This window comes from Asparagus officinalis, chromosome 8 (assembly GCF_001876935.1).
Source record: "Asparagus officinalis chromosome 8, Aspof.V1, whole genome shotgun sequence".
Classification (NCBI taxonomy): domain Eukaryota; kingdom Viridiplantae; phylum Streptophyta; class Magnoliopsida; order Asparagales; family Asparagaceae; genus Asparagus; species Asparagus officinalis.
The window spans coordinates 85,208,411-85,224,495 of NC_033801.1; the positions used below are offsets into that span (position 1 = coordinate 85,208,411).

General features: G+C 36.9%; 1 protein-coding gene across 1 annotated transcript in view; it reads left to right on the forward strand.

The window, feature by feature from the left end:
• LOC109821465 (homocysteine S-methyltransferase 2-like) overlaps nt 9,983-16,085 on the forward strand; it is a 63,465-nt gene continuing 57,362 nt past the window's right edge. The window contains exons 1-6 of the mRNA XM_020387650.1: nt 9,983-10,221; nt 11,492-11,548; nt 11,622-11,851; nt 11,951-12,080; nt 12,261-12,504; nt 12,680-12,759. Of these exons, the coding sequence (XP_020243239.1) occupies nt 10,045-10,221; nt 11,492-11,548; nt 11,622-11,851; nt 11,951-12,080; nt 12,261-12,504; nt 12,680-12,759 (918 nt within the window). The 5' untranslated portion in view covers nt 9,983-10,044. The remainder of the gene's footprint in view (nt 10,222-11,491; nt 11,549-11,621; nt 11,852-11,950; nt 12,081-12,260; nt 12,505-12,679; nt 12,760-16,085) is intronic.

Below are 16,085 nucleotides of genomic sequence, written 5' to 3' on the forward strand. Positions count from 1 at the left end.
GATGCATTACATTATAGCTGCATTAGTCAAAAAATTGGCTAGTCCTATAATTAACTCGAGAAGAGGCACGTACTTTCAAAAGAACCATTCTCGTGATCCTGAGGGAGTACGGGCTCAGGAAACATATCCTCGGGCAGCGGGCCATCGATCTGAGGAGAGTCATACATGAAGTGGAACATAGAAGTGTCTGCAGGCAAACCTGCCTCGTCGAAATCGTCAATCGAAAAATCTGACACAAGGAAATGTAAGTACGAAAGAAGAATGAAGAGAATATGACCAATGGAAATAGGTTACCTCTCGTAGATGCATCTGGATTCACTGAATCAGGTCCTACATTGGTAGCCTCCCTAAAGTCAGCAGCTTCTGTAGGTTTTTTTACCTGGTAAGGTGAGTCAGGCTCACCAGAAGATACAAACTCATGAGGAGCAGGATCAAAACTCATCTCCCCTTCCTCGCGCTCTCCTGCATAGAATGGGAAAGCATCAGCCTAAAAATCTAAACGATCAAGAGAATGATCTATAGAGTAGATGTTACCTCTGTCGCTAGCAGGATCATCACCAGCCAAGTCCATCTCAGATGCCCGCGAATCTGCAGGCGGCTTATGGGCTAGTCTCTTCCGCCTATCAGCACGAACAGCGGTCGAAGGTCTTGCCCGGGCAAAAGGACGGAATTCCTCTTCACTGTTTGTCGCTGTCCCTGAAATATCAGATATAGCAATTTGGAAATGCAGAAAGAAAAGATGGGTGACTAACCTCGCTCGAAATCTGCCTCGTAGTCTTCAGGATCTCCGCCTGAAGCCTCTTCAGCAGAACTAAAGGCCCTATGACCTTCTGCATCAAGTCGGCGGGTCTTGCCCCGCGCCCTCTGTGACCGAGCACCATCCCGAATCACGTGAGAGTCAATCTGAGAAGCTTCTTCAGCCACCAACTCTTCAATAGGCTTCACAGGGACAGTCTTATTAGCTGCTAACAACCACCTGCAGCTCAAAAAAGTGAGGTTCAACTGTCGCTTAGTACCCGGGAGACTAAACCTAGCACCAGTGCAGCCTGTCACGGTCCACAACCATGCACGAAGACCGTCTCTCCAACTTAAATACATATCCATCTTTATCTAATAAAGATATGGATATTATATTACACATCATAGTTGGTACAAAATAGCAGCTATTTAAAATCAAAACGTTTCCATTTGGTAAAGCTAGATGAAAATCCCCTACTGCAAGTGCTGCAACTATTGCACCATTACCAACTTGCATAGTCATCTCTCCAGCTCCAAGTTTTCTATAACTTTTAAGTCCCTGTAACAAATTACAGATGTGAGATCCTGATCCGGTATCTAATACCCAGGATGTATGATTTATAGAAAAACAATTCTGAGTAACAAACACACCTGTAGATGAAGCAACAACTTGCTTATTCTTGGTGAGTGAGGCTAGGTATTCTGGGCAGTTCCTTTTCCAATGTCCTGACTTATGACAATGGAAGCATTCTGCTGTCATCATTTTTGCCTTTCCTTTATCCTTCTTGACAGCCTTCTTAACACCTTTCCTTGGTTTAGTAGTTTTCTTCATTCCTTTTTTCTTAGCAACCAATTTGCCAGAAGAGGAAGAAGATTGCCCTATAGCCAAGACTGGTGTTTGTCCCTTTTTCAAAGAACTTTCTTCCTGTCTTAACAAATTAAGCAAGGCAGGAAGAGTGGGCTCCAGATCCATCATCAAAAACTGTGATATGAATCGGGAGTATGCTGGTGTCAAGGACTGCAGAATGATATCTGTATATCTATCTGCATCTAGGCCTACGTTGAAAAGTTCAAGCTCATTGACATAGGCGATCATTTTGAGGACATGATCACAGAAGATCCCACAGTCATTTTCGTCTGGAACAGATTCCTAGACGCCGCGTACTTCATTTGTCGCGGTTGCTCGCCATACAGTTCTTCTGTATTACGAAATATGGATCTGATATCCATATTCTCATGTTGTCTCTGATGGACCAAATCCATAGAGGCAATGGTGAGGCATTGAGCAAGAGAACAATTCAGCTGACTCAGTTCATGGTTGGAAGGAAAATACTCCTGGTATAACATCTGACCCATGGGCAAACCAGAAATCTTATGCATCTCATGGAGAGCCAAGCCCAACTCTCCGTGCCTAGTCAGAAAGGTGTTCGAGTCCGGATTATAAAGCTCGCATAAGGCAAAGAAATGCTTCGCACTAACGGGTAAACCATGCATGGTGGCACGAATGGCTGCATAAAGACCGCAAGCGTGCAACTCCTCGCTCCAACGGCTCAAGACGTACTTCGTCATACGAGCCCACCAAAACTTGTCCAAAGAATGGACCCAACCATAGAATCTGTGGCGCGGCGCAGGCATCTCCCGTCCTAAGTTAGCGAGGCGATTCCTCAAAGTGGAAGCGGACGCAAGGAACTCGTTACGGGGCGGTGCATGTAGCCCCAGTACTCCAGGACGCAGTCCAACAATGTGATTCCTGCTCGAACCAGGAACTGCCTGATGAGTAATGTAGCCGCAGTGAACGCTCTCATGCTCCTCTGTCAAACGCCACGACATCTCCCGTTTCACAGCCTGATGCCTAAACTCAGTCAAAGAACGATGTCGAGGAATCTTCGGCAAATACAGGAAACTACTGCCAGCCTTATGAAGCCACTGCTCGGCGTCGATAAATGCTGCATCGGGATCTCTGACAGAATCGCCAAACAAGAAATCAGTCTTCCTGAGAGACTGAACGGAACTGGCGTCCTTCACAAGAGGTGCATCGGTAATCAACTGTCGAAGAGCTCGGTGCCCACCTTCCTTCACCGCCTGTACAACCTCAGTCGATGTGTCCAAAACGAACTGAGAAGTGACTGGGATAGGGGAAACATCGTCGGAGGTCGAATAATACTCGCCACGACGTCCATATATTGCGTGAGATGAGAACGCTCCAGAAGGGTATTCAACTGAGAACAAGCAATTAAACGTTTGTTAATTCCAGCTATAAAAGGAAATTGAACTCATCTTACGAAGGGGTAAGATAGAGTCATTGCCTTATAAAAGGTGTGACGTTTTGGCCATGTTGCGCCTTCATAAGATAGGGTATATCGATAATATATCCCCGCCTTATAAGGCACAACGCAGCGACAAAACGCCCCCTTTATTTATTATGAGATAGTGTTTTGACCAAGCAAAACATATCTTTGAAGCGTCGATCCTCACCAAGGAGAATCAAGGCTTTTTCCGGTTGCCTCACCAAGGAGAACAACGGGGAGTAAAAAGGACCAATTTGCAAATTTACAAATTTCCAAGAAAAAATGGACCAATTTGTAAATTTCCAGAAAAAGTAGCTCACCGGCATAAGAGGGAGGCGCGCCATCAGTCGGCGCGGTAGAGGATTGACCCCTCGCCATACGGGACATAGAGACCTGCAAGGTAAATTGAGGGATCAGATCTAGAAAAGGAAAAATCCCATTTTTTATCGCAATTCCACCCCTAAAAAGGCGAGCCTGAGGCATCAAATCACACCCTCAACCCTTATATGCGATCCCGCGACTCCATACACTAGATCAAATATGAAATAGATCAAGATTGCGGAGGGTTTACCTGAAGAAAAGCCCAAAATCTAATAAAGGCGAGAGCTTTAAGGAAACTTGGACCACGCGCTCGAGGGGCCTGAGAGAAACTTTTTATTTGGAATTTTTGAGGGATTTCTCAGTCCAAGATCCAAAGGAAAGCTAGATCTAATACAGATCTGAAGTTTGGAGGGAGAAAAGAGGCTTGTGAGAAAAGAAAATCAAGAATTAGAGGGAGGGGATGGCCGGCCCTAGAAAGAGAGGAGGAAAAAGAAAAAAAGAAAAAAAAGAACCTCTTTTATAGCCTTGAACCAGATCTGGCTGAACCAGACCAGACCGGGCTAAACCAGACCAAGCCAGATTGGACCAGAATAAGCCAGAATGAGCCAGAATGAGCCCAAATTGAGCCAGATTGAGCCTGGCTGGACCAGACCAGACCAGAATGAGCCAAATTGAGCCAGATTGAACCAGAATGAGCCAGTCTGAGCCAAATTGAACCAGTTTGAACCAAATTTGAACCAGAATTCAAATTTAAGCTGAATTAAGCATTAAAACGACTTTTGATCAACCTACGGTTCAGTCCTTCACCTATTTAACCCCTCTACCATATATTTGGAAGGGTCGGAGAGATTTTTGAACCCAAATACTGCCTTTTTGGCACCTTTTTGGGCCGGTTCAGAATATTTGAACCTAAAGAATTACTCCAATAAGGTATACGAGTATAAACTATTCCCTCCTCTTTGTTGAGAAGTTTCTGGAGAATATTTTTCTAAAAATATTCTTAAGGATAACTCAACATAACTCCCAGGAGTGTATGAGTATAAACTAGACCTTCCCGCTCCAACTCCTTAAGAGCTTAAACTGTGTAGACTCCAAAATACTTACGAGTGTAAACTGTGTTAAACGCCGGACAACGCGTCACAATGAAGATTCAAAGCCGTCAACCGATGGTCAATTCCATGTTGAAGCAACTAATTCGAGCTAAAAAGCCAGGAAATCAAGAATCGACTTCAAATTCGAAATTCCGAAAACGGTCAGACAATAAATGCAGCACCGTAACCCTCTCAAACATTCGACAAAGCACCGAATAGCCTGGAGGATTGAAGGAATCGAGAATAGAAGCCATTCCAAGAGCCCGTTACACCGATTGAAGGTTGGGACAGTCATATCCAAAGTATTCCAGACTCTTCTATAAAAGAACGAGACTGGAAAACTTTGGAGGGGGTATCTGTAGGCATATAAAATTGCTTATAGGTCCCTTAACACGGCTCAACACGAACTAATGAACCATCGGGCGAAACCGAGCCACCTCAGGGTGGCTCGGCCAAGGCCGAGCCACCCCAGGGTGGCTCGGCATGAGCCGAGCCACCCTGAGGTGGCCGCCCAGATCTGTGCCAAATGCACAGATCTGGTTGCCTATAAATAGGCGGGGTCATTCATCATTTTGGAGGACTTTTTGGAAGAACTTTTGGAGAGCCGAAACTCTGCCGGATTGAGACCTCATCTTGGAGTTTTTGAAGGCTTGAAGACTTGGACGTCCGGATCCGATTCTTGGCGAGCACCCGCATCACAAAAGGCAGGAGTTCGAGGGGATCGAGATCTGAGATCTACGTTGTTACACTCCGGATCAAAGCTTGGTCTTTGATCCCGAGATTCGAGCGATTGTTTCCTTGGTGAAATAATCCCTCCGGCTATTATTTCCTTAGTGAAATAATACCCGTTATACTGCGTAGATCTGTTCGGATCTAGATCGCGCGGTGGTCCACGGCAAACAACCCCGGCGCAGGCAAACAACCCACGCAAGCGAGTGACCGAATAACAGGAGCTCGCGATTTGTTCGACGAAGGAGAAAAGGTTGTAATTTTTAATTTTCTTTATTTTTTGATTTTCATTGTAACCGGATCTAAAAAAGACCGGATCTTCTGTAACCGAAAAACTGTTATTCAAGATAGCAATGGAATCAATGATGAAGAAAGCAACGATTTTCCGAGCGAACAGTTCCGCCACGCACAACAGTATTACCATTGCATCGTCTGATCACTCACGCTATCTGCATGGTCCAAACGCTCTTATTTACCTGGTAGATAGATACTTCTAACATAGACGTTTCTAATGTCTTTGTGATTTAACCTATTACATATTTGGAAGTAGAAATGAGGAGCTAATTGCAACGAGCTACTGGTTGAGATTCTTGAGAACACATTTAGGATAAAGGCTCCACCACAGAATAAGCTATAGCTGTAGGAGTTGTGCGAAGAGAACATTGAGTTGGCCTCTTGGCCTATGGAGAATTGCATCACAGCTCAAAAGAATCAAATTGGCTGCAAATTGTCCACTGAGCTCTCCACAAGATCTGGAAGTTGAAGATTTGACTCTGCAGCGGGTCAAAAAATGAAAAGAGTGACTATATATGCAGCCATAACGTAGCATCTTATAACTTGGCTACTTATCGTATGAAATGATCATTTATTAAGTATGTTAGTTCTTCTCATCTGCAGGGTATCCAAAAATCTCTCTTTAAAATACCTTTAGGTTCAAATCAGGTCAATAGTTAATATATCAAAAGTCACCTTGACAAAATATATAACATTATCTTTAAATGGGTAAATTACACTAAACCCCCTTGAACTTTCAGGGTTTTGCACTAAACCCATGTGAACTTTCAATGAAAGATCACACTAAACCCCATTAACTTTTCTGTGTTGCAAAACCCCCCTCCCCCCAATTTTTTGCATTCTGCAGGTACCCCCATAAATTAGTGTTAGAACACTACAACAAAAGTTGTAAATTATGATACATTTATTGTCTCTACATGACACATTTTTGTGTCACAAATATGGAGTGCGACACATACAAAAAGTATGGTCAGAGCATGTGTGGAGAGTGTATTTCTACACATGTGCGAATGTGTCGCAAAACTCACAACATATATATATGTTGAAAGTGGTGACAAATACATGTGTCAAGAATAGTGATACATAATTGTGTTTAGACATTAAAAATATGAAGAGTATAATCATTTAATACAATAAAAATATAAAGAGTATAATAATTTAATATTATAAATTCCCAGAAGGTCACTCATTCTAAGATTACTCTCATCAAAGCACGCTTAACAATAGAGATTTTTAGCTTATATACTATCATAAGTATTTAGTCATCATCATAATTAATGTCTATGATTTATTGTTTAAGACCATCAATATATCTTCTCACAAGTACGTATATCTAATGACACAAATATGTGTCATTAGATATACCTATTAGCCTTTTTCACTTATATTTAATTGTATATCTAACGATACAAATACGTGTTGTGAATTGCCATACTTATTATTTGTGCCACTATTATTTAATTCTTTGTAAATAAAATGACATTTTTATATGTGTCATAAAATAAGTGTGGACATATACAACATTTGTTGTAGTGGAATTTATATAAAACTATAATCCTTGATCCTCACCATAACTTCAGAGTTTTGATCTAATGGTTAGAGGGACTTAATTTAAGATATTATTAGAGCAACCCATGTTCTAATCTTGCTGGTCACGAATTTAATGTGGATTCTAAATAAAACGATACTGCTATGCAGGTCCAGCTTTTCAGCCCATAAAAAGGGCGCTCAACTTGCGGGTTCGTTACTGCTATGCAAGTCCAGCTTCTCAGCCTATAAAAAGGGCATTCAATTTGCATGAGCGTGTTAGAATTAATATAAAACTATAATCCTTAACCCTCATCATACCTTCGGAGTTTTGGTCTAATGGTTAGATAGACTTAATTTAAGAATCAGAACCATAAAACAACATAAAAATGCATTTTGAAAGCTATTGGGAATTTAATGTAATTTACGCATAAGATAGCAGGGTTTTTTTTGCAAATGTTATTGGGGATTTAGTGCGCTTTTAAAAGCCCAAAGGGGTTTATTGTAAAATACTAAAACTTCACGAAGGTTTAGTGTAATTTACCCTCTTCAATTGCAGCTACACATAAATAATTTTAACTTAAAAAATTAATGTTTTGATTATGAAAATTTTAACTTAAAAAAATCAATACATGTTCTTATCAAGGGAGAAGCAAGGGAAGCACTACAACATATATTTCCCATAATTAATAAGATCTATTTAGGTTGTTTTTCTTTTTCAAGACTATCAGAATATAACCCTCAACTCTCATAATAACTCCGCAGTTTTGACGAAATGATTAGGACCTTTCAGCTAGTATAAGAATAATTCATGTTCAAATCCTACGAAAAAAATCCTACGAAAATATGTAGAATATAATAATGTACTAATGACTTTCATTATAACTCTTAAGTTTAGGGTTTTGCTGAATATATGCAGTTTTACTTGCACCCGAACGACAAACAGATGTGACAGCCAACAACGTAACACCAAACATATCCGTTTCTTGTACGAAGGAACAAACTTTCACAACTTTGATGTCTTCAGCTAAAATTGTCTGCTTCTCTCCATGCCAAGTTTCTTTCTTCATTGTAGAGAACTAAAAAGGATAAGAGTGAGCGAGACTCATGTCCACCTCACATCTCACCAACTCCTAGTCCTCTTTCTCTGTCTAAAATTGTACAATTAATTATCCTCGCGTAAATAGGGGTTGTTTGGTTGTATGATTTTACCATGTAAAAGGATGAAAAGTGTAAAAAAAGTGGGTTCCAATGTCAGCTTTCATCACTTTCAATTGTTTGTTTGTAGTTGTGAAAATAGTGTAAAGTGATTTCATATGCTGATGTGGCTTGTAAAGTGATTTCATAAAAAAGACATGATTTTAGGAGAAAGCTGACATTGAAGTCAGAAAAAAAATCCAACCAATATGATCATTTGAGTAGTGACTACTTTTTACACTTTCCAAACAAACAATTAAAGTTATATTTGCAAACCAAACAAGCAATTTATGATTCTAATAGAATAAAAAACAAACAAAAAAGTATAAAAGTGAAATTGATGAGGTGGACAACAACTTTCCAAGTTGTGTCATAAATACACAACTTTACCAACAACCACCAAACGACCCCTTACAGCTTTACCTCTTTGCTAGTTGTGTGATCCACACAAGTGACAAGCCTTCATCTTATTAATGCGTCAATTGAAAGAGGGGTGATATCTAGGGTTCACATCCCAAACTAGTATTTCCCCAAAAGAAATAAAATATTGAGATCCTTTATCATATATTATTACCAAATTTTATGAGTCATCGACTGATCAAGCGTTCCATATTTTTGTTTCTTTTAATATAAAAGTAGTTTATAATGTAGAAGACGCTTATCATCGTGCGAATATAATTCTTCACAAAAACATATATATCGCACCGCTATCATTTGGGATAATTGTGGACTCGATCACGGCTCTTGCATGGATGGCTGACTAAGATTGCAAATGATCAGCAGTTTAGAATATCAGTTTGCACGTGGATGCTCTAAGTTGAATGGGAGGGTATCCAACTTTAAAGAGTACTTATGAACCCCCGCCCAAGGAAAAAAAAAATCTGTAAATTGATTTTTTTGAATTTTTGATATTAGTTCCTAATACTCATATTTTAAATTTGAAATTAATTGATGAAATAGTTGAAATTGCTATTAAGTTCCTCAATTCTTAAATTATTTTGAATTAGTCTCTCATGGCGAGCGTGCAATAATGTTTCACCAACAAAGGACCTCATCAGAAGGGGCGTTGAGATTGATCAAATGTGTTGCTCGTGTGTCGAGAAGGAAGAATCCATTCTTCGTATGATATTTGAGTGCCCGAAGAGCATCGAGGTGTGGAGAGAAATACGATTGTCAAATGCTATCAATGAAGTTCAAGGGAATTGACCCCTGGGCCTTTCATATTGTAACTCGTGGGCGAGAGAAATCCCAGAGGGGATTGACTCCTTTTTCTCTCATTGATTTGATTAATAAAGAATGTGTTTTATAAATAAAAAAAAACATTGTACTGAAAGTGATGTGAAAGCTGTCAAAACTAATAAGAACTATCAGTTTTGACAGACTTTCTTGCAAAAACGCCTCTAAAAAAATGTTTTTGTAAGAAAACCCGACAAAACTCAGGCTTTCATCTTAAAAAAAATCAAAACAAACGGACTTTTAAGATGCCAATCTAACGCAGGGGCAAACTTGTAATAATAGCCTTCATCATGTCCTCCTTATAAAATGAGTCAAGCATTAGCACGAAGAATTCGACAACAAACCCTTCATTTCTAAAACAAGCACAGCTCTCCCTCGCTCCCCCCGTCTCTCTCCTCACTTTCTCTCTCTAGAATGGGTTCAGAGACGGCTGATCTTCCGTCGGCGATGAGAGATTTCATTGATAAATGCGGCGGCTGCGCCGTTATCGGCCTTCATCATGTCCTCCTTATAAAATGAGTCAAGCATTAGCACGAAGAATTCGACAACAAACCCTTCATTTCTAAAACAAGCACAGCTCTCCCTCGCTCCCCCCGTCTCTCTCCTCACTTTCTCTCTCTAGAATGGGTTCAGAGACGGCTGATCTTCCGTCGGCGATGAGAGATTTCATTGATAAATGCGGCGGCTGCGCCGTTATCGACGGCGGCCTGGCCACCGAGCTCGAGGCCAATGGCGCTGATCTCAACGATCCTCTCTGGAGCGCTAAGTGCCTCCTCAGCTCTCCCGATCTCATTAGAAAGGTGTCAACTTTTTTATTCCCCTGTTATTTGAGAAAGTTCAAATCTTTTTGAAATGCGTTGTCAAATTGGCGCTGAAGTGGTCATCTTTTGTAATAAAAAAGAAATCTTAGATTGCGAATCACGTAGAAATTGTGATTCCATGATTATTATGTACCATAATATCTTAGAAATGTGCCATTTTTATATTTACAGTTGACCTAATATGGTCTCGTTCTTAAAGGTGGAATGATAGTGATATCCGTCTTGATATAGTCGATTCAATAGCTGGAAGAACTCGATACTTGTACGATTTCTGTGGATTTTAAGAAGTTGATGATAATTGTAAATCAATGTGGAGGTTTTGTTGAGATATTTGAATTAGTTGGTCAAGCAATTTGTGTGCATCGTTGTAAAATACTTATCACTACACTAGAACTCTGAGGTTGTGGTGATGGTTGAGGGCTATAGCGTTATACTCTCCCCCACAGATTGTGTATTTTTCATGGGGCGAGTTTTTTTGAAGGGGTTAATTGCACAATGACCCCTGTAGTATAGCTGTTTTGAACTTACAGCTCCTGTAGTTTCTTGTTTAGAAGATAGATAGATTGGTAGGGTTAGTTTCTTTTGGGGGCGCGGGGGGTTTGAGATTTTGGCAGATGTTGTCGAGGGGCAAACTCAGTGAATCTATTTGAGGGTAAAAGAGTAAAAAAGAATTCACCCAGGGGGTCTATCTGGCAAAAGGAACTTATAGGGTTGGAATGTTCACAAAGCAATATCACAGGCGGTCTATTTGCAATTTAACCCTTTTTAAAATTCCACTTAAAATAAATCCCGGAGAGGGTCTGAACATAGTCGTTCGAAGTCGAATACCATCAGCCTTTTTACTATACCAAAAATCTGAGGTTGTGATGAGTGTTGAGATTTACAATTTTATCCTCTTTAACATGCAACCCTGAAATTCAAGGGATCTAAGAACCTTACCTGTATAATATCCCAACTTCATGGACTCATTACTGAATAGAGATAGTTATGGTGCATGTAATATCTGCATCGTTCCTGTATCTCAAAGAGTCAGGAAGCATCATATTGTTTAATGAGATTTAATGTGAATAACTTATGTAATTTTAATTTTTTAAAAGTCTAACATAAGGTGGATAGGTCTAATTTCTTATTCATTTAAGATGATAACAATTTAATATATCGTTTCTTCCTTGTTCCTTTTTTCACTCACCTTCTGTTCCAGAGATTAATGTGCATTGTTTTCTTATTTGACATATCTTCACTGAAACAGGTCCATTTAGACTACCTAGAAGCGGGAGTGAATATCATAACTTCAGCATCCTATCAGGTTTCTTCTTTTTAGAACATTTCTTTGTAATAATTCTTAGCTAAACCTGTAACCGTGATTGTTCATTGAGTAGGGTACTATTCAAGGTTTTGAAGCTAAAGGATTTTCTAGAGAAGAAAGTGAAGCTTTGCTGCGTAAAAGTGTTGAAATCGCATGTGAAGCACGAGATATATTCCAAAAGAGAGATTCAAAAGTCTCCTATAGTGACTGTGAAAGTAAAATTTCTTCCAAACAACAACCAATTTTTGTAGCAGCTTCTGTGGGCAGCTACGGTGCATATTTGGCTGATGGTTCTGAGTATAGGTAAGATTATTGAAGTTTGTTCGTAACCAAATCAGGTATTATTTGCCTTAATGCTTATAACCATTGTCTCCATATTTATGTCTTTTTCAATATTTCCAGTGGAGATTATGGCAAATCAGTTACCTTGGAAACTTTAAAAGATTTCCATAGAAGAAGAGTTCAAGTTCTTGCAGAATCTGGTGCCGATCTAATTGCATTTGAGACAACACCAAACAAGATTGAAGCCCAGGTATATCCTGAGTTACATGCTTCTTTTGGTACACTGACTATGTAATGATAGACCCCAATAAATTTGAAGCAATGAACAATCATCATTCAGCACTTAGATTAGTTCCTTAGCTTCTATTGTGGCATGCACTAGATAAGAGTTTTTTTTGGTTATTTTAATTGCTTTATTCTGCTCATACAGGCTTATGCTGAACTCCTTGAGGAAGAAAATATAAATATCCCAGCATGGTTTTCCTTTAATTCAAAGGATGGAGTTAACGTGGTTAGTGGAGACTCCTTAACTGAGTGTGCTTCTATTGCTGATTCATGCAAGAAAGTTGTGGCAGTTGGAATCAATTGCACACCTCCCAGATTTATTCACAACCTAGTCCTCTCAATTAAAAGGGTACTATTATTCACCTGCCTAAACATTTTTCCAATGAAATGTTTTTTTTTCTTTTCTAAATGTTCTACATTGGCCCTTGATATGCATGCACATATTTTTTCTTTGTATGCTACAAGCTTTTTTGAAGAATAATTTATGATATATAACGCCAATGCTGTTTAGTATCATTATCAGAATTTGAGCGTTCTACTTCTGATTATATAGTCTTATTTGAGGTTACGGTGTTGATCCACTGGTTGGTTTTTTGGTTATGCTATTGTATGTTTCTGCAATACTTGGAGTTCTTCTCACTCATGTTTTGAGTGCAAGATAAACATGGTATTAGAGAAGAGTAAATGTAATGTGAACAAGACATGATCTGTTCTGCGCACCGAAGTGACAAACACAGTTGTATTTTGTTAATGGAACTGTCTTCACTTGCGTGAGATATGATCATCTTCTGTGAGGTTCTTCACCGACTGATAATGTGGACATTCTTTTTGGCTTTGAGCGTGGAGACAAATCCACAGAGAATGGGTCATTAGACTTTATTTACCATTGCGTTTGTGTTGTTTTCATTGCGTTTTTAAAAAAAAAGAAACAAAACGCGTTTGGTTACCATTCCGTTTTTCCGTCCAAAACACTACCAACCCCCAACTTTAAACGGTTTTCTCAAAACAAGAAAAAGGGTTTAAGGTCTGCTGTTTTCGTTTTTATTTAATATTAATATATAATATTAATATATATTAATATATATATATAATATTTAATATATTAATATATATTAATAATATATAATATATTAATAAATTTAATATATTAATATATTTATATATTAATATATTAAAATATAAATATATTAATATATTAATAATATATTAATATTAATATATTAAGTATATAAATATGATTTAATAAATATTAATATATTAATATTAAATTTAATATGTTAATATATTAAATATATTATAATTAAATATATTAATTAGAATATATTAATATATTTAAATATATTAATATTCATTAACTTGAAATATATTAAATTACATTAATAGTACTAATTAAATATATTAATTAATTAATATTGAATTAATATATTAATGATATTGAATATTAATTAATATAAGTAAACTTAATTAATATATTAATATTATTTAATATTAATATTAAATTAATATATTAATAATTAATATTATATTAATATTAATATTAATTATAATATTAATATATTAATATTAATTGATAATTATATTAATCATTAATATTAATATAATAAGTAATACTAATAATATATTAATATTATTTAATATTAATATAATAAGTATATATATAAATTAATATTAATATTTAATATATTAATTGATATTAATATATTAATATTAATTAATAGTAATTAATATATTAATATTAATTAATATATTAATTAATATTAATTAATATTAATTAATATTAATTAATATTTATTAATATTAATACATTAATATTAATTAATATTAATATTAATATTAATTAATATTAATATTAATATTAATTAATATATTAATTAATATTAATGTATTAATTACTATTAATTAATATTAATATATTAATATATTAATATATTAATATTAATTAATATATGATTAATTTTCCTTTTTTGCTGAATATATGATTGTTTTAGAAAAACCATCTGATCCATCCGATCCAATGTGTTTTTCAAACGATTGCAAACACTTTTGGGAGAAAAACCAAACACCAATGTGTTTTTCTAGAAAAACACAACAATAAAAACACATTGGTAACCAAACGCACCCTTAAAGCTTTCAGTTTTATGTTTTGATTTGTATACTTTTTTTTCAATCTTTTGAGGCTTCAGCTGAGATGTACGACATTTTAATTGAATTTTTGATTTCATAATCTTATGTTCATTATGACTGGCGGCATCATCTACTTATCTACATTGTTGAGAACAAAAAGACTCTTGTAACATTTTGCCAAGAAACACCTGGTAAAATATTGACCTTCTTCATCTTCTTTACCACTCATTCCTAAGATTGCCATCTATCAATAGGTATGTTTTCCTTGGTTGCTACTTATATAATTGGCTTTCCCTTCTTTATTGAAATTATATTAATTTGAATATTTCCTTAGGCTAAATTGTCTAATTGGTATATTTAGTAAGACCACTTTGACCAGTTTGGTATTTTTTCTAACTCAGAGTACAGTTAGGTATTAAAAGTGAGCCCAAGATGCAATTAGCTCCATTTCCTTGCTGCCAAAGAAAAAATTTGCGCAAAATGTTAGGTCTTGCGGTCTCTTTTTTGGATGAGTCTGATGCTGATGCGGACAAGAGTAAATGAAATGACATAGTTGAGATCATGTGATTGTCACATGCTTCTCCTCCTGTATTCAAAATTAGGGTTGAAATTAAAATTATGATTCATATCCAAAACCTCCTTTCATTTCTCAAATTAGGTATCATCTTCAAATTATGAAAAAAGCCATTATGCCCTCTTCAAGCTCAAGCTCAAAAAAATATGTACTGCATCAAAGAATTGGGTATGGTTTCAATGGGTTGACGGGTATTAGGAGATGGAATGGAGCTGCGAAAGGATCTGGTAGATTCTGCAACCGCTACTGTAGACTGCAATCTCTTCTCCCCTCTCTATAAACAAGGTTGGAAAATGGGGAAATTGGCAAACTTAGGGTTAGTTAAACTCCCTAAATACGTGTCACGTCAAAAATCCAGTCAAGTCACCTAAACTCAGCCACATCGGCATCCTAGTATTCCTCAAAATTAATTACATGAGCTTACATGATATTTTTACATGATTTTTTTGCTGGCAGTGAGAGCTAATTGCATCAAGAGGTCACTTTTAATATCTAATTGTTGTCAGAGTTAGAAAAAATGCCAAACTGGTAAAGGATCCTATTAAAGATACCAATTTGGTAATTTAGCCTCTTTCTTTCTGGTCTCTCAATTATCATTACTAATAGCAGGATGGATGACTATGTTACCTGGTACTTCTATCATGGAGTTGTACCCATACCCGACACAGAACTCTACTGAAACTTCATAGACACTCCTTGGATATATGCATACAATTATTTAGACATGTAGTCAATTATATGATATATGTTTTCATTTAACACACTTCTTGGACGTATACCCTACACTTTACATCCATGTCTTGAAACTCGTTAAACATGGTCGTGTTTATTTCACCCTATATCCAAGTACAAGACTATGATTTTAAAGGAATTTTTTGGTATCCAGTTCAAAAATTAGCAGTTTTCAATTTATAATAATCAACATAATAAAAGAAACTTAAAAATGTGATATGAATTTTAATTCCAAGAACACGTGAATTGAAAAAAAGAATGATCTCATTTAAATTACTAAGTTCTTTATATATATATATATATATATATATTATTAGTTATATTTACTACGTTATATATATATACTAATACCTATATAGGAGCAGAGCAGAGAGAGAGAGAGAGAGAGAGGAGAGATGAGTATGTTTGCGGTACCAAGCAAATTTTGTGCTGGTCCGGTTTTAGTGACGCGCAAGACACAAAACAACAAACAGGCGCCCGTGCTCTATTTGCCCGCCACCGCACTCCATTCCACGCATTCGGCCAGACCAAGTATGTCGC